This window comes from Falco peregrinus, chromosome 3 (genome assembly GCF_023634155.1).
Source record: "Falco peregrinus isolate bFalPer1 chromosome 3, bFalPer1.pri, whole genome shotgun sequence".
Taxonomy (NCBI): Eukaryota; Metazoa; Chordata; class Aves; order Falconiformes; family Falconidae; genus Falco; species Falco peregrinus.
This window is the reverse complement of record NC_073723.1, coordinates 107,733,794-107,757,988: the sequence shown is the minus strand read 5'-3', so window position 1 is coordinate 107,757,988 and position 24,195 is coordinate 107,733,794. Positions and strand designations below refer to the sequence as shown.

Below are 24,195 nucleotides of genomic sequence, written 5' to 3'. Positions count from 1 at the left end.
GCTGTCTCCTCTGTCCACCTCGCACACCCACCTCCTAGCCACCCCGAGTCGGTAGTTGCATAGCTATTACAGATAATTCAGCCCTTTGCTTCTGTGACGATAGTCAAATTCTCTCCCACTGAGAATTTTCTCATCCTGGGTGTCCCAGCATACTCCAAAACTCTTATCCAGCTCATCCAGCACGCTTCCTTTAGGTCAGCTCTGTCTCCTGGTCACTGCTGCAAAAGGAGAAATGCTGGTAAAGGATGCAACAGCAAGGGTGCTAGCTTAGAGAGGGAGGATGGGGTAGAAAACTGGGGTGAGGTGGCCAGTTCTTAACAGTGCTACAAGGTTTTTCACAAGAAGTTAAGCAGGAGCCATCTCCCATCAGAAGGGTGGGTGTGCTCAGTAGAGGGGGCAAGGAGAAGGGTGATTTTTGCAATCCCCATCATTCCCTGCAGCCACCAGCCTGGCGGGAACAAGAGCAGAGGGATGAGCTGCTTTTCTTTGTCTTCTGTTTTTGTAGACTCTCACAAAAGATCCTTACAATGAGGACTTGGCTTCTGCGAAGTGTCACGGCAATGAACTTCGAGTTAGTGCTGCAACTTGATTACTTATGGTCCTTTCAGGACCCCTTAGAATGGGGCTTTGAACAGCTGCATCCAGTGCCGCTGTGGGGGAGCTGAAGCCCTCAGTACAGACTGTTTTCTTCCAAGAAACCCTAGCAGGTCTTCAAAAAGGAGCCTCCAAAAGCTTTTACTGGCTTTAATGAGTTTCTAAAGGGAGACAAGAGACCTCCTTTGTGAGGATTTCCAGCTCCCATGGAGAACTGTAGTGGAGAGGGAAAAAACAGGTTTTGTTTTACGATAATGTGGAGTTCAGCACGAGGCCAGAAAATGCAAAACCAAAGAATGAATAATACATAATGAATGAATATGTTGTTATATTTAATGAAAAACTCACAGCTTTTGCCTGAAAGAGTGAAAACACCCTAATTTTTTTATTTTCTCTTGAGGGATTTTTGGCTTTTCCAAGGAGCACTGCTGTGCATATTCTAGAAAAAACATCCTGGGCAGTTAACAAGTCATATATTGACAAAATTGTGGTTTTAATTCGGCATCTCGATCATTGTAGTTTAGCTTTCTTGCAGCTGGGGTGGGCTTGACGTATTCTCCCGAGTATTACAAAGAGGGAAGCTGTGGATCAAATGATTTAATCAAATGATTAGGACTTGTTAAAAGTCACCCAGCAGAGCAGGGAGTAGAACCCAGAAGCATGGCAAAACTCAGCGGTGGTAATTTTATGGGTGGATCTTGGTGATTTTACCAAAGAGGGAGGAGTATCACTGCCTTGGTTTTACAAATGGGAAACTGAGGAATGGAAGGAGAAGTAATACAGGAAAGCTCAGTAGCAGATGTGGCAATTTGACATTTGACATCCGCTCGATGCTGTCTGCAGGGTTGCACCGGCTCTCATTGCACTGGCACTCTTTGTCAGGTGTATGTACTTCCCTTCCTCCCTTTCCTTGCTGGAACAGGCAGCACAAGACAGGCTTCCAAGTCCCTCTTTCCTCAGCGTTGTCACTGTTGGTTCCTGGTTTTAGTCATGGCCCCTTTGGAGGTTTTAATTTTCACAGGGATGAAAAGTCAGGGTGCTTATAACGTGAAGGGGAAGTGGAGGAGGACATGGTGGAGCAAGATGTCTAAACCCAGTGGCTGCAGCCCCCTGGGCTGCTTTGACCATAGGGACCTAACATTAGTAGGAGGGGAAGGGAAGAATAAGAAAGCCTTCTGTCCTGGAACCTCATGGTGATGAACTTTTGGTTGTTTACAGGGCTTCTCCTTAGGGGTATCAACAAGGTTTTGCAGGAGTTAGCGGGAAATATTAGCTGCGTGAAGTAGCAGGAGAGCAGCCTTTTCACCTTGTCAGGGAGAGCAATAAGGAAATAAGGCAATTAATTCTGCAGAATCCGTTCCTCAGGGTGTGAGTGACAGCCATAATCATTAAGTTACAATTAGAAGCTTCTCCAGCCTGAATCTGGCTGTGTCTATTTTTGCTTCTGTTTGTTTCACACTAACGCTGTGCTGTGCACGAGGAAACACACTTGGCAAAATCGCTGCAGGCCAACTGCACTGTGAGCCTGAGTCAAGGGTAGTCACTCTGTTTCTTTAAGTGCAATATGAAATGAGGGTAGGAAACGTCCCTTTTAAGGAGCTGTAAATATAAGCCCTGCAAGAAGTTTGATTTTGTTGTTGTATTTTTTTCAGGAACTGCAAGGCGTGATGATGCTGTGAGTAAGGTATGTTTGCGTTCATCGGTGCACAGCTACCAGTGAAGGCATATGTGCTAAAGAGTTTGCATTTTAAATTCAGAGATAGATGTGGTTATAGTGTACGATGCTTTTAATCTGGGAAGAGTTTTTATTGTAAATATACTTTGCGTGGCTAGTGATGGCCATATCTAAGTCTGTCTGTGTGCCTATGCTTTTTTTTTCTCTTCTTTTTTTAACTCAATCTTTTGTCCAGGATTCAAAACTCAGTCATACCCCAGGGAAGAATCTGCCTATAGCCCTGTCTTCCTGCTCCGTAGAATTTAAACCTCAATTTTATTGCATCATCTATGATCTTTATAGATTTCTAAACATCAAAGGAAATTCAGGCACATATAAACGTGCAGAGATGCCTTTATTAGTTTTTAAGGTGTGTGGTTTACTTCCAAACATTTGCCCTTTACGTAAAAAGGGTCTGTGTGGGATGCAGTTCCTCGGGCTTTAGAAGGAAGATGGCAAAGGCCACTGGAAATCCAACCAGCTAGAACATGTATATATTCATGTAATGCAGGACAGCATTTGTCCTGAGGACTTTCCAATCAAAAATGATGGGGGAGTTGGTTATGGTAGCATTGGGAAATTCAATTATTTGTCCAAATGGCATAGGCAGAGACAGAACTTGCGTCACTTGACTCTCAGCTCGTTTCTCAAGCTTGAAGGATGCTGGATGCCTGTCAAAAAGAGAGTTTTGGGGAAAGTCATGGAATTTCAATCAGGTTCAGTTAGCATAGACCTCTAGTTGTTGATTCCATATTGAGAAATAAGCACAAGCAAACAAAAACACCCAGAGGAACACATCTCAGCCCCTCTCTTGCCCTGTCTCCCTGGCTTCCAGTCCCCTTGTTGCACACATTTTACGCTCAGTCCCTCTGGGGAGGCAACAAGGTGGCACAGGAGATTGGGGTCAGTGTTTTGTGGTTCCTGCTTGCTCCTGGGCAGGTTCCTCCCCTGGCTGCAGCCCCGCTAGAGCTGTGCCTCCTCCTGCAGCTCCCCTCTGTCCCTCCTCGGGCAGCTCTTGCACTTCTGCTCTTGGGGCAGCTCTTCTTCACTGCCCTTTCTCCCACCCTGCTGTCCCTCCTGCTCCCCCCCCCAAAATAAGCTTTCTTATTTCTCCTTTGCCCCTGCTTGGGCAACTCTCCTGACCTGGCATTGTCTTTAGCGTCCCCTCCTGCTCCAGCATTGCTGGACAACAGCACTTACCACCCTTTTTTAAAGGCCTTTTTGCACAGGCACCATAAACTTGTCTGATTCGTTCAGTTTTGGTGCACTGTGGCTCTGTTTTGTTCACATCTAAGACACCTTGAAATGGCTGTGTCCAGCACTGGGCCATTCCTGACCACCTGCAGAAGTCACCCCTGTGCCACCCCTCCCCCCGTGCTGCTACCGACACCCCGCAACTCTTGCCCAGTAAAATACTCTTCTGGTGTATTTACACAAGTGGTAGTATGCTCTTGAGATATTTTTTTTTTTTAAGAACCACATTGAAACCTTCCGTAACTAGTGGGTGAAGCTGAGTGAAGAGGGATAGGCCAGGATTTTTTGGTCATTTGTTTTATTTGCTCTCTTGTTCAGTAGGCATAAATGTTTTAAACAGACCTGAGAGTCACATTTCTATGTGACTTTTTTGCTTTTGCCTAAAAGCAAATTGTAGCTTATCTGGCAATAGCATTGCTTCCAGAACACCCTGCATTAGGTCACTTCTGATCACAGCTTCAAAGACAAAGCTCATCCCTCGAATCCCTCCATTGCAAAGAGACAATTGAAACAACAACTGGAAGAGCTGGAGCTTCTTTTGCAGATCTCGTACTGCACATGTGTGTGTACACGCACAGATATGCTCTCTCCTTCTGTCTAGAAACATCACTGTGTGAGCTTAGAATAAAGGGATAAATTGAAGACCGTGTGTGTACACGCACAGATATGCTCTCTCCTTCTGTCTAGAAACATCACTGTGTGAGCTTAGAATAAAGGGATAAATTGAAGACCGACAAATCTTATAGAATTAAGACTGCTTTACAAATGGCGAAAGCTTGAATTGTTCCGCAGCGGTACTGATCAGAAACCGTCTGGGGCTGTGTGACTCTGTGAGCTGGGAAGAGGTACTCTTGAATTCAGCATTCCATGCAGAAGTGAATCCAGGTTTTCTTTCCTCCTCCTCTCAGCTTTCTTACTGTGCTGAGTCTCCTGGAATTGCTCTCTGATGAGACCATAACTGGCCTATAACTGTTTTGTCTGCAACAGGAACGGATCTCTTTGGAAGACCGTATGCCCTGTGTAGCTGAAGAACTGTGACAATATTCAAAAGGATTTTTATTCTGACAAAGTGTGCTGACAACATGCAATGAAGTTAAATGCTTGTGGTTTATTAATTACTGTTAGGGAACAACGGTGGTGAAATTGCTGCAGCTTACAGGGGCAGATCTATAGCTGTTTTAACACATGCACACACACCTCCTGAGGTATAGTATAAACCTTAGCGAAGTGGGGCCATGTCTGGGACTTTAAAATCCAATTATTTCCTTCTTCATTTTTTGATTTGCAGGGCACTGACTCAAGGGGGCCTGGAGAGGGTCTTCCAGTTTTGACTGTCACAACAATCCTGGTAAGGCAGTGACACAGAGCTGGTGGTGGCTGGGAGATGGCTAGAATTACACTTTGCCTTTTTCTGGTTTTTCCCCACCCATATATTTGCAGGTGGTTTTTCGGGCTGTCTTTGACACTGATACCCCTGTTCATCACAGACTGGGTTTTGGAGTGCTGGCTTGGTGGTGCAGAGGTGGAAGCTCTCTGTAGTTTGCAGTGGGTGGATTGGAGGGCCATCAAAATCAACCCACAAAATGCACAGGGCATACACTTAGCTACATCTAAGAGTTGCAATGTTACCTATATGTTGTTTCTGTCCTGCAGTGGAAATATGTGAAGATCACACGTGTGAGGATTAGAAACAGGGCATTAAAAAAAAAGAGAAGATGCATTACCACATGCAGCAGACAAGCAGCACTATTCATAAGAAGCTGCAGCAGTAAATTTTCTGATTCTGGTGTCAGGTCCTGCACCAGCATGTGCCCCTCGTCTGATGCTTTGATGGGCCAAGTGAAATGTATTTGGGCTTTTAGAGATTGTCACTTCTGTGGTCCGTGTGGCTTGCTGAATGTGTCTGCCCTGCTGGAGCTGTAGTCTGTGACCAGTGGTGGCACATGACTCCAGTGAATATCTTTCGAGTTTGGAAATGTTGTCCTTGATAATGTGGATAGAGGTCTTGGGGGGGGGGGGGGGGGGGGGGGGTGCGGGGGGTGGCATGGTTTGGCGGGGGGGGATTGCCGAAAAAGTGGTTTAATTCACAGTCAGTTGCATTGCAGACTGTGAGAGCATGTAACTGGGTATTTTTCCCTCAATATGCAGGAAGATCCTTATGTCATGGTGAGAAGTGCAGAACTGGAGGGATACTGCATTGATTTGCTGAAAGCACTTGCTGCAATGCTTCACTTCAGCTACAAGGTGAAGGTGGTGGGCGACGGGCAGTATGGTGCCATCTCTTCCAGTGGGAACTGGACAGGAATGATTGGCGAAATTCTAAGACAGGTAATTTTCAATTTGTATTTTCGACAAACTGCAGCTCTAGAAGGAAAGAACAGTGCTAGCAGCTCCTGGACCTCATTAGAATTTGCTCAGGGACTGAGCAACTTGGAGTCATCCTGCCTGTGGTGCAGATCTAATGAATAGTAAAACTTGTAGTTGGGTTTGGGCTACAAATATGGAAACTAAGGAGCAAGGAGACAATGGCCGTAGCAGGAAATCGTTGTTCAAAGGCGCTCCTGGCACAGTGCTTGTCTTGTCTCAGAGGTTACCCAGTGCTTCTTTAATCTGAGAGACTGTACAGACATCTTAGCTCACTAACAGCACAAAGATAATGGCTTTGAGGAAAACTTACTTTGAACTTAACCACTAGGTGAAACTTGTCTCTTTCAGAATGGTAATCCCTTAGACTCTTCAAGGAGATGCTTGAATGCACATCTTACCCCATCATGTGCCATGCCCTGTGGCTAGCGTTCTGTCATCTGTTGGTAACATTTGAATTAAACCTTCTTTGCTCCTCTGAAGTCAGTACTGTGTCCAGCTGTCAGTCACGTAGAATCCGCAGCCAGAAACAGAAAGGAACGTGCCTTCTGGTTTTGGTAAACAAACCCGATGTGGTTCATGGTGCACAGCCTCAGCTTGCGTGCCTGATGCTGTAGTAGGAAAGCAGAACCACCAGATACCAACCAGCACCCCACTATGACCAATGCAAACTGGAATACTGTCCTATTTCCTGGAGCTCGCAGCCTAGGACGATAGCTGTCTGTTGACACAGAAGTGATTTGCCGTGTAGATATCTGCCCACTCAGCCCAGCAAGCATTCTGCTTGAGTGGCAGAAATCTTCAGGTGGGTTGGCTGGTTGATCATTTTTTATCTCCATCTTCCAGGAAGCAGACATTGCAGTGGCTCCGTTGACAGTCACGTCAGCAAGGGAAGAGGTGGTCTCCTTCACCACACCATTCCTGCAGACTGGGATCGGAATCTTGCTTCGAAAAGACACGGCCTCTCAGGAGATGTCCTTCTTCCACTTCCTGGCTCCTTTCAGTAAGGAGACCTGGACTGGCCTTTTATTCGCTTATGTCCTGACGTGCTTCTGCCTCTTTCTTGTTGCCAGGTATAAATTAATTTCTTTCACAGATTTTGTTCAAGTCAAATGCTTTCTCAGCTATGGAAAGATCTCAGTTTAAAGAAAGTACCAGGGTACATTTTGCTTTGAGGAACCTTCTGTAGAGGTCCAGAACCAGGGCTAATAAAGCTTACATCACGTCAGGCTGCGTATTAAGTGGTAGGATCTCCCTGCGAAGAGCACTGTAGGTCTTGATGTGGATTACCTAGGGCTGCTAAAAAGGCTGTGTGTGTCTTTGTGCTTCAGCTCTACTTTCTCACTTTTGTCAGACGTTGTTTTGAACTATGACCATGTTCCTACATGCAGGTCTATCGTGTTTTGGTGTTGGTTTGGCGGTTTTGTATGTGTATTTTTATGCACTGTATCCTGCACTGACTTGTGGAAGAGATTCTCTCTGCCACCGCTCCGCCCCCTTCCCAGCAGATTCAGCTTTCTCCCCCTTTCCTGATTAGGCTGTACTAATGCCCTCTGCAGCTGCAGTCTAGAACAGAAGCTCTATTGCTGCTTTTCTAGTTTTATGCACAATCTTTGTAGGTAAGGATTTGCTCCATCGAGCAGCCTCCAGTCTGCTGTTACAGGACAGAGCCAGTATTGCCACTCAGGTGTGCCAGGGAGACCGGGCAGTGCCATAGCTGGGGAAGAAAGTGACTGGCAAACCTGTGGCAGGACCCCCTGAGCCATCACTGCTGCAAACCACTTGAGCCATTCCTCTCACTGGTTAAACTTCAGTGAAGGAGGAGCTACCCTGGAAGGAAAGGGCATTCCTGGCTATCTGCACTGCTACAGTCACACTGCAGAGTTATTTACATTTTTTTTCTCCCTGAACATCTGGTTTTATCCTGTCATTTTCCCCACAGACTGAGCCCCTGTGAATGGAACGAGCCAAAGAATGAAGAGAACCACTTTACCTTCTTAAATAGCCTCTGGTTTGGAGCAGGAGCGCTCGCCCTGCAAGGTGAGCTGGGAGGGCTGCAGCACAGAAGCTCTGGGCGCAGGACAGGGTGTTCTGAGCTGGTTGTATATCCAGCCCTCACCTGTCTGTGACGCTGGTGTGGTGTCCGGCTGGGGAAAGGCGTTCCAGTAGGGACGCCTGGCAGCACTAGAACTCCTAGTTTGGGGCGTTTTGATTACAGACTCCTTGGAACTGTACAGATGGCTGGCTCCGACTGAGGAATGTGTTTCTGCACTAGGGAATGCCACGCCAACTGTCGCACTGGTGCTTTGTAGAGTGGAGGTTTTGCTGTTGCTTTTGGCCGCTGGCATTGCTCCGACTGCGTTGCAGGCAGCATTGATGCGGTTGAGACCAACCACAGTAGGTCTTTTCAGGCTCATGCATTACACAGCTGCAGGGCAAGTTTTGCAGTTTGGCCTTTATTTGGAGGGAAGTCTTTAACTCAGTCTTGGGGGTCTGAGGTCCTTTGGCTCTCTCTCTCACCATACATCACCTCCCATACACTTTACCGGCTCCTCTGGTCACGCAGGTGTCACCCCTCGGCCCAAAGCGCTCTCTGTGCGGGTCATCGCTGCTGTCTGGTGGCTGTTCACCATCGCCTTGCTGGCCGCCTACATCGCCAACTTCACCGCTCTGCTGAGCTCTGGCAGCGAGCAGCTCCCAATCCAGACTTTTGAAGATCTTGTGAAGCAAAGAAAGCTTGAGTTTGGGACACTGGACGGCTCCTCTACTTTCTACTTCTTCAAGGTGCAGAGAGTCTCACTGTGCACATACACACCTGCTGTGCAACTGCTAAGCCGGGCCCAAGTTGTCCAACTACCCAGCTTGTGTCCTGTAGCACCTACCACTGTAGCCTCCATCACTTCTCCTGTATTACTTCAAATAATGTGGATTGGCATCTGTTGGTTTGTTCATCTCTTCTTCCGCCTTTTCTCAGAGGGAAAAGCATGCAGAGGACTCCGTTTTTATAGTCTGTTCTCTTTTAAGAAAGCCGGGCTAGTCTTCAGGGGTTTTCCTTGTGTACTTTGGAAGTGAGGGCTGGTGGAGGTCATTTCTGGATGCGTTAACTGAATGTCTGCAAAGGTTGTGGGTTTTTTTGCGGGGTGGGTGGGAAATATGTAAGCACAGAACCATAGAATTGTTTAGGTTGGAAAAGACCTTTAAGATCAAATCCAACCATTAACCCAGGACTGCCAAATCCACCACCAAACCATGTCCCCAAGTGCCACATCTCTGCATTTCTTAAATGCTTCCAGGGATGGTGACTCCACCACCTCCCTGGGCAGCCTGTGCCAGGGCTTCACCACCCTTTTGGTGAAGACATTTTCCCTCATATCCCATCTGAGCCCCCCTGGTGCAACTTGAGCCTGTTCCCTCTTGTCCTGTCGTTTTTTTTATCTGGGAGACCCACCCCACCTCACTACAGCCCCTGTCAGGCAGCTGTAGGGAGCTATCAGGTCCCCCCTGAGCCCCCTCCTCTCCAGGCTGACCCCCCCAGCTGCCCCTCATCATCCCTGTGCCCCAGCCCCTGCCCCAGCCCCCTGCCCGGCTCTGGACACGCTCCAGCCCCTCTGCGTCCCCCCTGCCCCAAGGGGCCCAGCCCTGAGCCCAGGGCTCCAGGGGCGGCCACACCAGGGCCCAGCACAGGGGACAATCACTGCCCTGGTGCTGCTGGCCACACCAGGTTGGACACAAGCCAGGATGGCCTCCCTGGCCACCCCAGGCACACGGGGGGCTCATGTTCAGCCGGCTGCCAGCCAACCCCCCCAGGGCCCTGCCCCCAGCCCGCAGCTCCTGGGGCTGCTGTGACCCACGGGCAGGGCCCAGCACTGAGCCGGGGTGACCCTCACACCAGTGGCCTCAGCCCCTCGGCCTGGCCTGCCCAGCCCCCCTGCAGAGCCCCCTGCCCCTGGCATAGCAGCGCTCCCCCAGCTGGGGGTCACCTGTGACACGTACCCCTGCAACACCCCCCCGCACTAGAGGGATCCTGAGCTAGCTCTATGTTAGTTTGCAGAACTCAAAGGGCAATGGTTTAAGTGTCTTATCCTCCAAACTGTTTTGCAAGCCTTGCACATATATGCAGATAATTTTTTTTTATGATTGTTTTATGCTTGTTTAACACTTGGATTTTTGGGCTGCAGAACTCCAAGAATCCCATCCATCAGATGATCTATGAATATATGGACAAAAGACGAGAACACGTTTTGGTCAAAACCTACCAGGAAGCAATTCAACGTGTGATGGACTCGAACTACGCCTTCATCGGTGAATCCATCTCGCAAGACCTGGCAGCAGCCAGGCACTGCAACTTGATCAGGGCCCCTGAAGTTATCGGAGCCAGAGGATTTGGCATTGCCACTACCCAGGGTTAGTCACTGTGCGCCCACCGCTCCCGTCCCGCTTCCCCACTCTGATTTCATGGCTCTGAAGCAGCAGATTGACAGGGAGCCTGGCACGGCCAGGTCCTGACACTTGCATGTTTTCTGCATTAGTGCCATTACCTGCTGTGAACCACTCAGTAACCCTGCTCTGCAGCGACTGCATTCTGTCCATGACTTATCACTAACGCTCGCTGACTCTGAACTCTAATATGCAAAAAATCCCAAATCTCAGGGGTGTCGCTGGTTCCTGTGGGGTTTTTTTTGGTTTTGCCTTGGTCCCAGTGACACAGAGCTCCTAATGTAGCTGCTGGGGTAGACAGTTTGCTCTCTCGTGGAGCATGTCTGCTTCTATTTCTCAAAGTACCTTCGCTCAGTATTATTCACTCAGTCGTTACTCTGCAGGTACTATTGTATCTCAATGGGCAGGGCAGGAGCAGGTGCTACCGAAGGAAAGCCTGTGGCGCAGCGTGGTGCTTTCTGTTTGCAGAATGACCTGCCGAAAGCCGGGGAGCAGCCCCCAACTAATCCCGCTTGGTGCTGTAGCAGCGGGTTGCTTAAAAATGTGACTAGTGGCTGTGGTATCTCCCATACTCTTCTCTCTCTCCCATTCTACTGCCGCCAGCATCCCAGTGGACTAAGAAGCTCTCCGTTGCTGTCCTCAAACTGCGTGAATTGGGCGACCTCGACTACTTGCGTAACAAGTGGTGGGAGAGCAGCTGCCTTCACAAGAGCAGAGAGAGATGGAGCCCGCTGCAGCCCCAGGCTCTGGGTGGGCTCTTCCTGACGCTCGCCATCGGCCTGGCGCTGGGGGTGATCGCAGCGGTGGTGGAGCTCTCCAATAAGAGCCGACACGCTGCCGGACATGCAAAGGTAGGTGACGGTTATTATCTCCTGTCCTACTTCCTTGTATCCCTTCCGTTCAGCGTGGATAAGCCAGGCACCAGTGCTCCACCGCACACGGCTGGATTTTCACCCTGATCTTGCTTTTTCCAAGGACAGCAATGTGGTGTGGCAAGGGAGGAAGGCATGCTACACATTTACTCCTTAAAATGCTGAAATTTCATAGCATGGACTGCGTGATAGTTTTGTAGCCTGAAGAGGGGTAACAATAACAAAACACACCACCCCCACCCCCCAGTACTAAGTAGAAACTGCAATTCCTAGACAGCCAAACCACATTCCAATATGCTGAGTGTGGACAGAGGCCAGGAGATCATCAATAACAAGTTTATTTTCAAGTATGGCTGTTCTTAAGTCATTTGACAAGCAGGAAAACACATGTAAATGAAACTGCACTAGTATCCGAATGTGCACCTCACTGTTCTCCATCCATTCCAACGGATGGCGTGTGCACACTTACAAGGTGGATTCCATGACACAGAACAACTCACCCCTTGTTTCCTCCCCTTTTGTTTTTCAGAAATCTTGTTGCTCCGTTTTCACAGAAGAAATGTGCGCTCGTCTACGTATAAAAGAAAATACAAGACAAAGCCAGGAGACTTCAGGGAGGGCTAATGCTTAAGAATTTTTTGCTTAAGGAATGGGCATGTATTAGGTTTATACCATATATATTTTATAGGAACTACATCAATGTAGAAAGATGTTTTTCTGCAAGCCTAGAGTGTTAGTTTTCTAAACACAAACACACACAGAGAGCACTTCTGGATTGGTGGTGGAGCTGGATGCAGAAGAGAATCAAGTGGCTTGGATGAACTGAAATCGATAAGGGATGTAGTGTAACTGTTGAAAATAAGGGAGGTTAACGACTTGGTAAAATGAAGTTGAGATGGCTAAGATGGTGGATCCATATTTAGTTTAGAAGTTTACTATGTAAGTACATGAACACCTGTAGGAGTAAGTGACTTGGGATAGGATAACGTGAAGCCTCTGCTTACTAATTACATTATGAGGTACAATCTTGAAAAATTAAAGCTCTCATCTGACTGTTCTAATCAAGAACAACTGCTTCTTAAACATTTCAATTATAAATAGACTGTCCTCTCCCCTCTTTGAAGCAGAAGACGCTGGTCACTGTGAAGGTCATTTCTGAATCAGAAACAACGGTGGCGTTGCAGGAACCCCAAAAACGCAGGACTGAACTGCATCTCTGCGGTGGCCTAGAATCCGAGAAAGGAGACGGTGCAACTAAGGAACTACCAGACTTCAGAAATGCAAGACATGGACTTGGCCTTTGTCAGCTTCCCATCACAGGAGAAGTTCCGCTGTTCAGCTACAGAGGGTGTTTTGACCTAGTTAACGGGATCGAGCAGTATTTAGGAAGAAGTTGTAATCCAGCAGTACTAGAGCATGAAGTTTGGTAATCGGTCAATTAGAGCAAAGTACGAGTTCACCAGGCCAAGGGTGAGGCAGTGAGCAATTGGTATTTTGCATCGTTCTCTTGCTCTCAGAGAAGAATCTTTGAAATTCATGGGGAACAGTTCTCAGCTGCGTATTAAATAGTTTTCTAATTAAGCTGTTTTTCATGTCAGAGCTGGAATGACTGAGGCATGCACATGGTGGTTTGCAAACTCATGGTTAAACTACACCATTTATGTACTGCACAGCTTGATGAAGGGGGAGTGGGGAAAGCAAATTCAGTTACTTGGAAATGGCTTTAACTGCACTGTATGAACAAATAGACTAATTCTTACCAGTCCCAGCATTAAACAATCAAAGGCAACAGTAACTAACATGCCTGCCACAGGAAAACAGCTGTGTGTTCCCAAATAAAGCAATATGCATTCGCTTTGAGGGTAACTTAGTGAAACTCAGCTTCCAACTACTGCTAAGTAGTTCAGTATAGTTGCAGAATCCCCCTCCCACCCAGCTGTTAGCAAGAACAAACAGTGAGGGCAAGAGGAATTACGAGTTCTTCCCGCTGCTGGTAAACTAGTGCTGTTCGGTTATCTGCTACGCACTCTCAGATCACGACACTTGGATTTTAAATACAGCTTAAGCGATGTCTGTGAGGTTAGAAGGTGGATCAGTCCTTCAGTCAAATTCACTGCAAAGAGCATGAAACATTTTAGGTAAGTTTAAAAGCCAATGTGGAAAATGCAATGTCGGATTCACTTAGCACTTGAAAAACCGTTTGGTATGTGCCACGTCATTGCTGGCAGAGTAGGCAGAGATGTATAAAAAAAGGTTTCATTGACATTTAAATATATTTCTATATGAATGTCCCACAGAACAAAAAAATAAAGTCTTTTCATCACAAATACTGCAGCATTAAAATAAACACTTACCAAAATAAACAATGAGTGATATACATATATATATTTGAGTGTGCATACTATAGAGTGAATCATATTGTTGCTTTTTAAGTCACAAAAGCACAATATAAATACGGAATTTCCTGTGACCTCTTTTCCCTGTTGTAATAAAAATACATTCTTTACAGTTAAAGTAAAACTAGTGCAAGTCCATTCCGCTGCTCCTGTTCACCCAGCTGACCAGAGCCGTATCATTTACATGGCACTTCATACTTAAAAATGACACTGAAAATTTTCCCTCCGAGACGATCAGCGAGCCAGGAGTTTTTGATAACGGCAAGCTTGAGGCTCTCGCACTTCAAAGCCGCGTAGTAGTTTGTGTGGATGGCACGACCCATGCCTTCAATGATAACCAAGTCTGTCTTCCGCTCTCGGACCAGCACAGCCAAACCTTTATCCAGACGGCTGAAACGAGAGGTCTGGTTTAGAAACAGTCGCCCTTACACGTGCTACGAACGAGACAGGCTATTCTAAGGGCTTTATCATTTATGTAACGTTTTGGATGGAATTACTGATGTCCATAAACAGGAGCACTTTAAATCAAAGGAAATGAGATTAAAACCGAGTTTTGAAAGCTTCATTAACTGCATGCAGAATTGGGGTTTCCCAGAAGACACAGCTAAGTTCTGTCTCCAATAGAGAAACTCATTAAAAGTAAACAGGTTAACAACTTGAAACGCTTCTTGCAGTCAAGCGGATTTCTTGGTCACGGGCAGGATTTTACATCCTCCGTAACAGAGCTGCTCGTGACACTGGCCACGTGTCACTGCTGAACGCAAACCCAGTCACTAAGGTGTCCAACAACTTACAGTAAGGCTCGATCAGCAGTAGGAGTATGAGTCTGTGAAGCCAAACTATGCAACAATTACAGGCCGTGCGAAGGGGATTCCTGTCGGGAAGGTGGCTGAGGTCTCCAGAGCGCAGCCTCTGAACAGCCGGTGGCTGATGGAGACAAGTAACAAACCGGGACTTCGCCAATATACCTGAGATCTAGACACGGCGAGCTCGAGCCTGTCTGAACCAACAGCAGCTTCTCTTCCCTCAGTGCAGATCTTTATCAAAAAAAAAAAAAAAAAAAAAAAAAAGACAAAACCATTAAACAGCTACCTCAGCAGGGCCATGCGAATCCACTAACTGCCAGACAATGAGTATCTTAAGTCTGCTGTGCAAAGGCTTCTTCTCGTGCCAGGATTTTACCAAGAAACATAATGTTTCCTTGAGCAAAAGGATTATTTTCAGCCACGTATCCTCTACCAGGGATGCTCCGTATGTGGAACACCTGTTTTTCCTCTATTCATTTTAATGTAGGAAAAAGATGGGTTTAGTAGCTTGAGTGCTTATCAGGGAAGACACAGACGAGAAATATAATTATAGATGTTCAAGAAAGATCTGATTTCTCAGTTTTTCACCTTAATGAAAGAAAATGATCTGCCTTAGCTTACTTCCAGGTTGCAGATTTCAGACACTAATAAACACAAATAAATATGAACTAAGTATGTAACAAGGAACCTGCTTTTTCCTCCTCTGTACTGTACAGCACGTAGCGCAGACCGGTTAGATGCTTACTGAATAACTGGATCCATCGCCGCTATCCGCTCAGTGACGATCAGGGACTCGCTGTAGGTAACATCATTCAGGGCAGGGCCAGAGTTACAAGCCAATATAACCTGCGGTAAGGGTGGCAGAAGAGTTCACCGATTAATGCAGTCCACGTACGGCATCAGAGCTGCTCGTTTGTTTAAGATCACCCTTGCCTGACCTATTTTACAAAAGAGGGAATGCGAAGAGAAAGGCTGGAGGCCCAGTCCTCATTTTCCCTCGGTTAATTAGACATTATTTCAGGTCTTTTGACGTTACAGACCCTTGTTCAGCGGACTTAGCTCGGACAGAGGCTCGCTTTGCTTTGCGACCTTCCACAGCCTACCAAGTTGGACGCTGGAGTTCCAGGGATTTGGGTTATTCCCACTGTAGATGTTAGGAGCCAGCCTGGTAATGCATACTGCTGGCAGGTGGGTGACAAACCTCTCCCCAGTTACCAAAGCTCCGTTACACAGTGAATTCACGACAACCACTTACCTCTGTCCCTCTAGACAGGAGCTCTCTGACAAAAGGAAAGACTCCTAAAATTATGTCTATTCCACTGTTATCTGCGAAAATTAAGGCACATTTATGAGGGGGACCCTCCTGTAAGAGAAAACCGGTGTATTCAGGGTTGAGTTCACAGTTCATTTCAGTGAAGAGTTTGTGTTCTTTACAACTACTCGCTTTAAGAGCCCACATTTTATACCTTTAAATGACTGGCAATTTTGGTTATCTAGTAGCAGCATAACTCATCAGACCAACACCTACCCTTGGTCTTAGGAGAAATCGGTTTCCCTCATGTTGTCTTGGCACGGTTATTTGAAACAGCCTTTAGTTACTTTGCTTTCTTTGAGAGAGGTCTTTCAAACTGCACCAGTAAGACCTACCCTCTGCCAGCGAGAGGCACGCCGGACTGCCACAGCTCTGCGCAGGAACGTGCTTCAGAGCCTTCCGGACAGCGGGCAGCCGGGCCTGAAACCCTGCTGCTGAGGCTGGGCCATGGCCAGCGGCGCCTCGTGCCATGCGGCTGGAGAATACCAGGAGCGGCTGCCTACTGAACGCGTTGGTTATCAGGGTAAACCTACCTTGGTGGCTGTTTTAAGCTAGCATGGTGTAGGGTGAACAGGATTCCCTTCTGCCAGGAAAGGGCAGGATGGACTGCTGGGGGCAGTGACATCCTAAAAGGAAAAGATATTTCCTATTCTCCATTAACCTTTTAATTTCTTCTAAATCTGACGTTATGAAACTTGGTTCACTCCAGTTCATACCAGCAGAAGACTTCTGACAGTGAACAATGCTTAATTCCTAATAACTATGTTGTCAGGACACTGCTTGAAGTTCCTCAGTTATCACTGTTACACGAGACTAGCTGTTACTTTTGGTTTAAGTTGTAGTAAGTAATGATTTGCAGTAGTCGTATCAAACCTTTTGGCTCTCATTTCCCACATAGAGATTTACACAAAGCAACAACCAAAACTTTTTCAATTAACCTTAATTAAACAGCAATAGAGATCACACAGGGCAAAGAAAGCTTTGCTGATAAGTTAATCACTTTCAGCTTGCTTACTTTCAGCAAGCTCCTGAATGAATGTAATGTTTAGGTCGGCTACTCAGATGGAGGAACAACCCAAACGTTACATTTGGACCCATGTTTTCAAAATTATGGGTCTGGTTATATAGAAGTAAGTGCCCTTAGAAAGCAGGGACACGATATGGCTACTGGGGCAGCTCTGAAAGCAGCCGGGTGCCAAACGCTGCGGCTTCCAAAGGAATTCAGCTAAGAAGCTTGGTGAGTAATGACGTGTCTGGCTAATTCCTTCTATTCCTTCCTTTACAGTAAGGCTGCTGAATTACTGGCACTGTGTTACCAAATTTGAGTTGTTTGTACAGAGTTCCATTAAATCTGTTTAAAACCCAAGATTAATAAGGGGGTTTATGATTAACACATTTGATTACTCAATGGTTAGTAACAATCACAGTCATACCTTCAGTCGCTCTAGCCACTGACTGTAGGAATCTTCTAACCAGGGACGCTCTGTGTCACAGACAAAATCACGTTAGCATTTCTTTTTGGCAAACGGTAATTCTGTATGCTATGAAAAGCAGGAGGTGTCCCTTTACAGATGCTGAAGCAGTAAAGCATTTGAGCTCAGGCTCTGAACGTTAAATGTATAGATTCAAAGAGCTCCTAAGCTCTTAATGATGGGAACAGCTCAATTACAGCAGTTTTGAAATGGAATTTTCATAATAGAGCAATGAAGTCATGCAAGTCAGCTATCGTAAGGACCCATCCAAGCAGGGATGGTGTAGTGCCTCCCAGGACACTATGTGTCTCCTTGACAGGGTTGAACAGTTACAAAAAATAGCATGGGCAAGACATTCTGAATATCTGTGCAGCTGAGACTTCTGTTCAAGGAGAGAGGCTTTCAGATTTCAGTTCCTTGGAACACAAACAGGAACATTCCACCGAAACTCTGTAGCCTGGATTTCAGATAACCCTAGCAAGCGCTTATGATTTCTTGTCATCTGGGCAGCAGAACGGCCACCATAAACACGTTCACACTCTCCTCTGCTCTCGTATTAACACAATATCCAGTTCCAACCACCACCACCGAGCTCCCTATACCTTGTAGTTTTGACTTGGCTTCTTCAAATCCAAATTGTGGCTCAGATTCCAGAACACTGTATCAGAAGAGAAATAAAGAGTACAGTTAAGCAACTTCACCTCACATAAATGCAATTCAAGCATTTCTTTAGCAGGTGGTCAGCAATTTTACTGCACGGGTTGTAGTGGGCAGGGTGGATAGGTCCAATGATCGAGAAACAGATACTTTGTGCTTATGTTAAGAGCAAAAGGTTCAGATGTATGTTAAGAGTTCTTATGCTCAAAGAAAAAAGCTTCAGCAATATACAAATGCTTGCAGGCACTAGACTACAGGCAAAAAAAAAAAAGATATCTTTTAGTTTGTAGGCTACCACAAAATGTAGTCATGATTTAAAATATCTGCATGGTAAAATGGTGCTTTACAAAGTCTAATTTGAAGACTGGTCTACAAAAGTTTTTTAAAATTGTACCTGCATGGGAAAAGAGGGAATTAAAATAGCCAGATACAAGTTTTAAAAGCTACTGCTATTGGCTATATGTATGGTGAAGTAGCCCCAAACACGTACGTGTGAGGATTTATGTAATGAGATGGCTAGACTCTAAGCTGTCAGTTAAAATATGACACCATGTGGGCAGTGCTTGCCAGTCCAGTCTCCTGAGTTCCTTGATTCTAGTACGAGGTGATATTTAACTCAGTCTGTACATTTTAGTTCCTTCCTTAAAGGGAATGAGAGCTACGCTAACACGAGTGGCAAGTAGCCCAACTGCTCTGACTGCTGTCAGCTCAAGTTTCTGGTTGTGGGAAACACCAGAAGTACCAGAAGACTAGGAATGCCCACGTAGCCTTGAATCACCTTGTTTTTAATGGACTTGATTTAATCAGAGGGAGAACTCCTCAAAGATGCAGGAAGGGGAAGGAAGTGCTGAATGTCAGCTGTAAAAGAGTATCCCCCTCCCACGCTCTCAGATCTGTATTATCAGCCCCACAAAAAGTTCTAGAATTGGAAAAATCAAAAATATTTCAAGACTGTTGGCATTAATAGCCTCAAATGAATTGATGGCTGCTGACATGATAGAAGGAAAAAAGCTCTCCAAATGGTAACAGAAGCGCATGTTGGTCAAAAATAATTAGTATTTGGCTGTCAAAAGAGACTACCCAACCTAAACTTGCAGCCTGCTGAATATATACTGTGCTGTCGGGACAACTGGAAGTTGGAGAAAAATAGTGTATTTTCTGTGCTAGGGATGTAGTACAACACATATCCAAAAGCAGTGCTAATAACAGTGCTACAAGCAAAGCAGCCAGACTGGAACATTAAACGCTTTATCACTTAATTCAAACACAAGCACTCACAGTGACATGTCTGCCAGATTTAAAGCCTGGCAATGTAATAAACAACGAACATTTGCTTAAGGTGAAATACAAACTGCAATTAAAGTTAGATTGCTGCACTTTTTTTTTTTTTTTAAAAAGAACAATTGGATATTCTGTATCTTAAAAGGGTGCTTTTAAAATATTTAACACCTACTCTGAGACTGCTTTTGCTCCCCAGTCAAAGACATTCCCCGCAAGAAGTCCTTTCACCAGAGCAAACTGCCTCTCCTCCCAGCCTAATGAATCCAAAGATTCGATTACGCTTTGAAAACATTTTAAGGCTATGCCATTTTCTTTCTGCTTTACCTGTAAGAAAGACATGAAACATTGGATTTATAGACAAAAATTTCTTACCCATCATTGGTTGTCTCGGTCCCAAGACCACGTTCAAGCATTCTCCTCTACGTTCATGGCCTCTAATGGACCGACAAGTTACTGTTATCGGCATGCTTAGTATCAACAAGAAAAAAGTTTCCTGGGATTCTAAGAAAAGCTTCATTAGTGTAGGATACGATCTGTAGCCCCAGAATTACTTTTCTCACTAAGTTAGAGGTGCAATAGATCTTGAGCAGGTGGAGGGACAGAGAGCGGACACACCAAAAAACCTTTCAGTAGTAACATGATCCGTCAAACCCAGGTAACTACCATGAGAAGGGTTACCACTAGCAGTTTTACAAAAACTTTTTAGTTTTGCATCAGGAGTTTCATCATCCCAGATGCTTAGAAGCTCTTGAATTTTTTTCTCTGCTTCTGTCTCCAGTGAGATCAGTGTTACATAGCCTGTCACCTTAAAAAACTTGAAAGTGATACTGGGTGCCATCCTCACATCGAGATCTTTTCTTGGCAATATCTTGTCTGAATTACCAAAAATCAAACATAAGTAAAAGCCGCCTCACTTTTTTTTACTTCCTTCTTAGAGTGGAAGTTAACACCCGACAATACAGCCAGGGAGGACCTTCTATGTATTTTGTAGAAATACATCAATAGTCAGAAAAAACTCTCTAACCAGACACTGGCACTGTGTCATTTCTACGTCCGCACAGACAAGCGGTGAGGATCAGAGCTACAGAAAGTGACTTTTGAGAAATACTGACTTCACGTCCTCTCCCCAACCACATTACGTTGCAGAGTAAAATACAAAGGGTAAACAGCTGCACAATGGCAACGAAGATTTGCAAGAGCTCGAGGTTATGCCTTCGGCCACCCTCCAGCCCAGCTCTACTGAGTATCTCAAAAATGACAAGAGTGATCCAGAACCCTTGTACAGCAGTATGTGGGGAAGCAGCACAGTGGTTAAGGGCAGGTTGCCTCAGCAAGTAACGGAATGTGTGAAGCTGGGGGTTCTTGGGCCTTTCTTGGCCCTGAGGCAGTGGGGGAGGGTGGCTATCGGTTCATGAACACCCCCCTTCCTTTCCTTTCCTTGGAGGTGGTGGAGGGAGGAAAGACAAGCAAGAGCATTTGAAGGCAGCGAAAGGAACACAGTGAGTTCGTAGCACAGGGGACATTTGCATGGAGCTGCTGAGATCGTTAACTGCTCTAAACCACAACGATGTCAAGTGTCTTTTACCACTTGGCAATTTACACATTTATTGGAAAGTCCTTATACGGCTACAGATAGCTTAAATTTTGAAAATGGTTTCCACACCATGAAGAGAATTATGAGAATAAGGAGAAAAAATAGAAAAATCCCTGAAGCCTGCCAGACTGCAGGAGTAGCCTCAGTATAAAGGCAAATAAACTGACTATCCTCAAAATTGAAATTCTCAGGTGACTCGTGAGGTACTCCACCATCAGAAGTGCAGGCTTCTCCATGCAGCTTCCTCGGCTCCAAACAGAGGGAGACACCTCCCCATGGAAGTAGGACGTTACCGTAGCGTCTGATGACAGACACCAGGCGCTCATCAGGAACAGGACTGACACCACCAGTTTGGTTCTCAGAAGTATCAGACAACTGAAGCTGGTCATATTTTTGGTTAGCAGTGGCCTCATCGTGAGCACGCCGGAGGTCCAAGGCTTTATACCCCACGCCCCACTGCGTTTCTCCCCAGTGACAACCACCACCTGCTTAAAACTGCCGCAAGGCAGCCAGTTACTAATGGCTCCCCTGTAAGTCATTACTTATATGAAGTTTCAGAGTATAGAAAAAGCGTCTTGAACTTACATGTTGTCCACCCTGTAAAGCAAGAACGACTTACCTTTGAATAGGGATCCGGAAAATTGAACTCGTTTAAACAGTGTTCCCTTGTATCCAAAAGACTTCTAACTGTTAAGGTACCATATGCACTTTAAAAAGGGAAAAGAGGCGGGGAGGGGGAAAAGAGATCAACTACTTCAAGCAGAAAAAAGTCATTCTCCTCCTCTGTTTCCCCCATAAGTCACAGCACATCACACAAGCACTTGTCTTTACATGCTACATGTGCTAAACACTGTCTTTCAATGGTTAAATTACTACAAGGTTTATTTAAATACGGAGAGGGAAAATGTTCAGAGCAAAGCCAGATACTTGAATTAACATGCTGTCATTTTTAATAATCATGTAACATTTTTTTATAAAAAAAAAATTCTGCCTATGTATCATTTTCCCATTAAATTCCAATACATGAGAGCCAAATGTTCTGTGAGAGGACCTGACATCTGGCACATCAACTTGCTATAGCCTTCAGCCTACTTAGCTTTCAGTTTGCCCTGCTTCATAACCTAATTAGCTTTTAGTTAGCTTTTAATTTGCTCTGCTCAACAGAACTAACACGTGACAGAAAAGGGAAGATAAAAACACTTACAAAGGCTGCTGCCTGAGTGTCTGGAGCTTATTCCAGTATTTCTGTCGGAACTTTTCAGCTCTCTCCAGTGCATCAATAGAGTCCGGTTGGCTGGCTGCAGCACGCTTTGCCACCTGGTAGAGGAATGAGGCAAGACTGAAGTTCCCAAATGAGCTCTTCCTCCATGTAACTGATCTGAAGTTCAGTCTGAAAAATAACCCCTCCACCTGCTACACGGTTCACTGCCTGTGTACTATCCAGTCCCTCCCACACAGCACTTCCCAGCTTTCTCTTACTCCAACCACTGAAGAATTATTTTAAATAAATCTTTGGAGAAGAAAGGAGGTAAAGTTTGTTTCCAAGACTGTACCTTCAGAAATGAAACCCAAGTTCTAACTTCTTACAGGAGGGGAAAAAAGATAAAAAAAGTGCACACACAACAGGAGAAACAGGCAGAAGTTTAACAGTTCACATCAACCCCTTGTGTTCTTTTTTTCTTTACTGCAGTAAGGTCAAGTCAATGTGTTACCCCTGTGTTCTTCCCAGCCCTTTCCCTCCTGACACACACTCGTGAAGTCTTGGATTTGGATTTACTTACTAAGTATACATAGCTCTTAAGTACTAGCATGCACTAACTGAATCAGTTTCGCAGTGCAGAAAAATTAACTCCTGTTTGATTAAATCATGCCCTTGAATGCAGAAGTGGCGGTAAGTCAGCAGGGCTGCTCCCATGAGTAATCACAATGCAAGTAAATATCTTTAGCCTTTGCCTTTTTGACCTTTGACTGTATAACCATCCTGCTTGCCAGCTCTGTATAAAGAGGTGGTGCCTTTTAAAGGAAGAAAACGCCTTAAAAAAATAAAAGAAAAAGCACCACAGAAGAACAATATTTCTGCCTGTGAAGGTACCAAGCACTTCCTTTAGGAGACTGGGACAAAGTCAGGAGCCTCTGTTATCAGGGGAAAGAGGAACTGTACTTACACACAGCAGGTATATTTTGCAGGGTAAATGTGTTGGTCCACAGATTTATTTGCTAAATATTTGTGTCATTCATAGACATGACTGTTTGTGACATTTACCCCATCCAGTGCCTCCTCAAAGCAGGTGAGCCAGTATTTTCTGGCCATGGCATCGTCTGTGAGGTCAACGGTGTCTGGAATATACGTTGATGGGTCTTTCAGCAGTGGTAGGTTAACAAGCGGTCTCTCCAACCTATCCATTTCAAGCATGTCAAACTAGGTGAAAAACGAAAAATTTGTTAGAATTTACCCAGAAATTTATTCATTACAAATTAAACTAGCACAAGGGCTAAAGAAGTCCATCCACGGTTAAGACCGACAGCTTTACAACCACATTAGAGCATACATCATCATAAATGATCCACTTCGCTGCATGAACTATTTATCCATGCCCACCCTATCGACAGAGATCATCAAGTTTCATGTTGAAAACTTACTATAGGCCCTCTATTTTATTCTCCTTCCCTTCCTCCCCAGTACTGTCAAATCTGTGGGGTTATCAGGCCCAAAGACAGAAGCACAGAGAGCTCAGCGTAGGCTTATTTGCAAAGGAACGCTGCTATGCTGTGTCACAACTTCATTTTACAATTCTGATCAAATCTCCAAATCTTTTCCTTATGCCTTGTGAAAACAATGCTTGGGATCAAATTTCTAAGGATAGAGATTAAATTCATGTGAAATATGTCACACAAAGTTGTATTTATGTTACAGAAGTTTTGAAATACAAACCAAAAAGTTACACAGCTTTGTACAAAAAGTGTGCCTCGCTTCTTGCATCTAAAAAAAACTGTGCACATTTATTTTATACAACTATCAAAACAGCATTGCATATGCAAACGCTGCATGGGCTAGAAATGTTCAGGATACGTAAAGATTAAAGCCCACAATGTAGTAAGACTTTGTGTATGTAAACTGGAGTGGTTGCTATAGAACAATTGTCTTTTAATTTCACTGCTGAGAAGTGGACATTTCTGAGCTGTGATTGTTGCAAAGAGATTTCAGTTTACGTGAACAAAGTGAGTGCCAAGCAATAGAACAATTCAAAATGGAGCAGCTGTGGACAGTGCATTACAGCTGGTTTGACCCTCCTGTACCACTGCCAGCATGAAAAAACAAAACAAACAAAGAAAAAAAGATCTTTTCACAGATTAAAGGGTTGAAAAAAAAGAGGAGATATTTATATCTGCATAAATACTTTTAAATATTCTGTCATGTATTTTATGATTAAGAAGAATCACG

General features: G+C 45.2%; 2 protein-coding genes across 6 annotated transcripts in view; one reads left to right on the top strand and one right to left on the bottom strand.

The window, feature by feature from the left end:
- Nucleotides 1-11,890, top strand: part of LOC101923297 (probable glutamate receptor) — an 18,789-nt gene extending 6,899 nt beyond the window's left edge. For both annotated transcript variants that reach the window (XM_027787522.2, XM_005237940.4), the window contains 9 exons: nt 2,247-2,278; nt 4,851-4,910; nt 5,711-5,890; nt 6,773-6,999; nt 7,869-7,966; nt 8,493-8,710; nt 10,105-10,330; nt 10,967-11,214; nt 11,765-11,890. In XM_027787522.2, the coding sequence (XP_027643323.1) occupies nt 2,247-2,278; nt 4,851-4,910; nt 5,711-5,890; nt 6,773-6,999; nt 7,869-7,966; nt 8,493-8,710; nt 10,105-10,330; nt 10,967-11,214; nt 11,765-11,866 (1,391 nt within the window). In that variant the 3' untranslated portion in view covers nt 11,867-11,890. The remainder of the gene's footprint in view (nt 1-2,246; nt 2,279-4,850; nt 4,911-5,710; nt 5,891-6,772; nt 7,000-7,868; nt 7,967-8,492; nt 8,711-10,104; nt 10,331-10,966; nt 11,215-11,764) is intronic.
- The window catches only part of PANK4 (pantothenate kinase 4 (inactive)), a 25,885-nt gene continuing 13,247 nt past the window's right edge, over nt 11,558-24,195 (bottom strand). Inside the window, exons 10-19 of one of the 4 annotated variants that reach the window (XM_055798599.1) lie at nt 23,017-23,172; nt 21,958-22,070; nt 21,373-21,460; nt 19,332-19,483; nt 17,824-17,879; nt 17,183-17,232; nt 15,693-15,800; nt 15,183-15,283; nt 14,600-14,668; nt 11,558-14,021 (exon numbers count right to left, since the gene is read on the bottom strand). In XM_055798599.1, coding sequence (XP_055654574.1) covers nt 13,808-14,021; nt 14,600-14,668; nt 15,183-15,283; nt 15,693-15,800; nt 17,183-17,232; nt 17,824-17,879; nt 19,332-19,483; nt 21,373-21,460; nt 21,958-22,070; nt 23,017-23,172 — 1,107 coding nt within the window. In that variant the 3' untranslated portion in view covers nt 11,558-13,807. Of the gene's footprint in view, nt 14,022-14,599; nt 14,669-15,182; nt 15,284-15,663; nt 16,376-17,182; nt 17,233-17,823; nt 17,880-19,331; nt 19,484-21,372; nt 21,461-21,957; nt 22,071-23,016; nt 23,173-24,195 lie in introns of those variants that run through there. The other 3 variants (XR_008746274.1, XM_055798601.1, XM_055798600.1) reach the window with 3 other exon arrangements.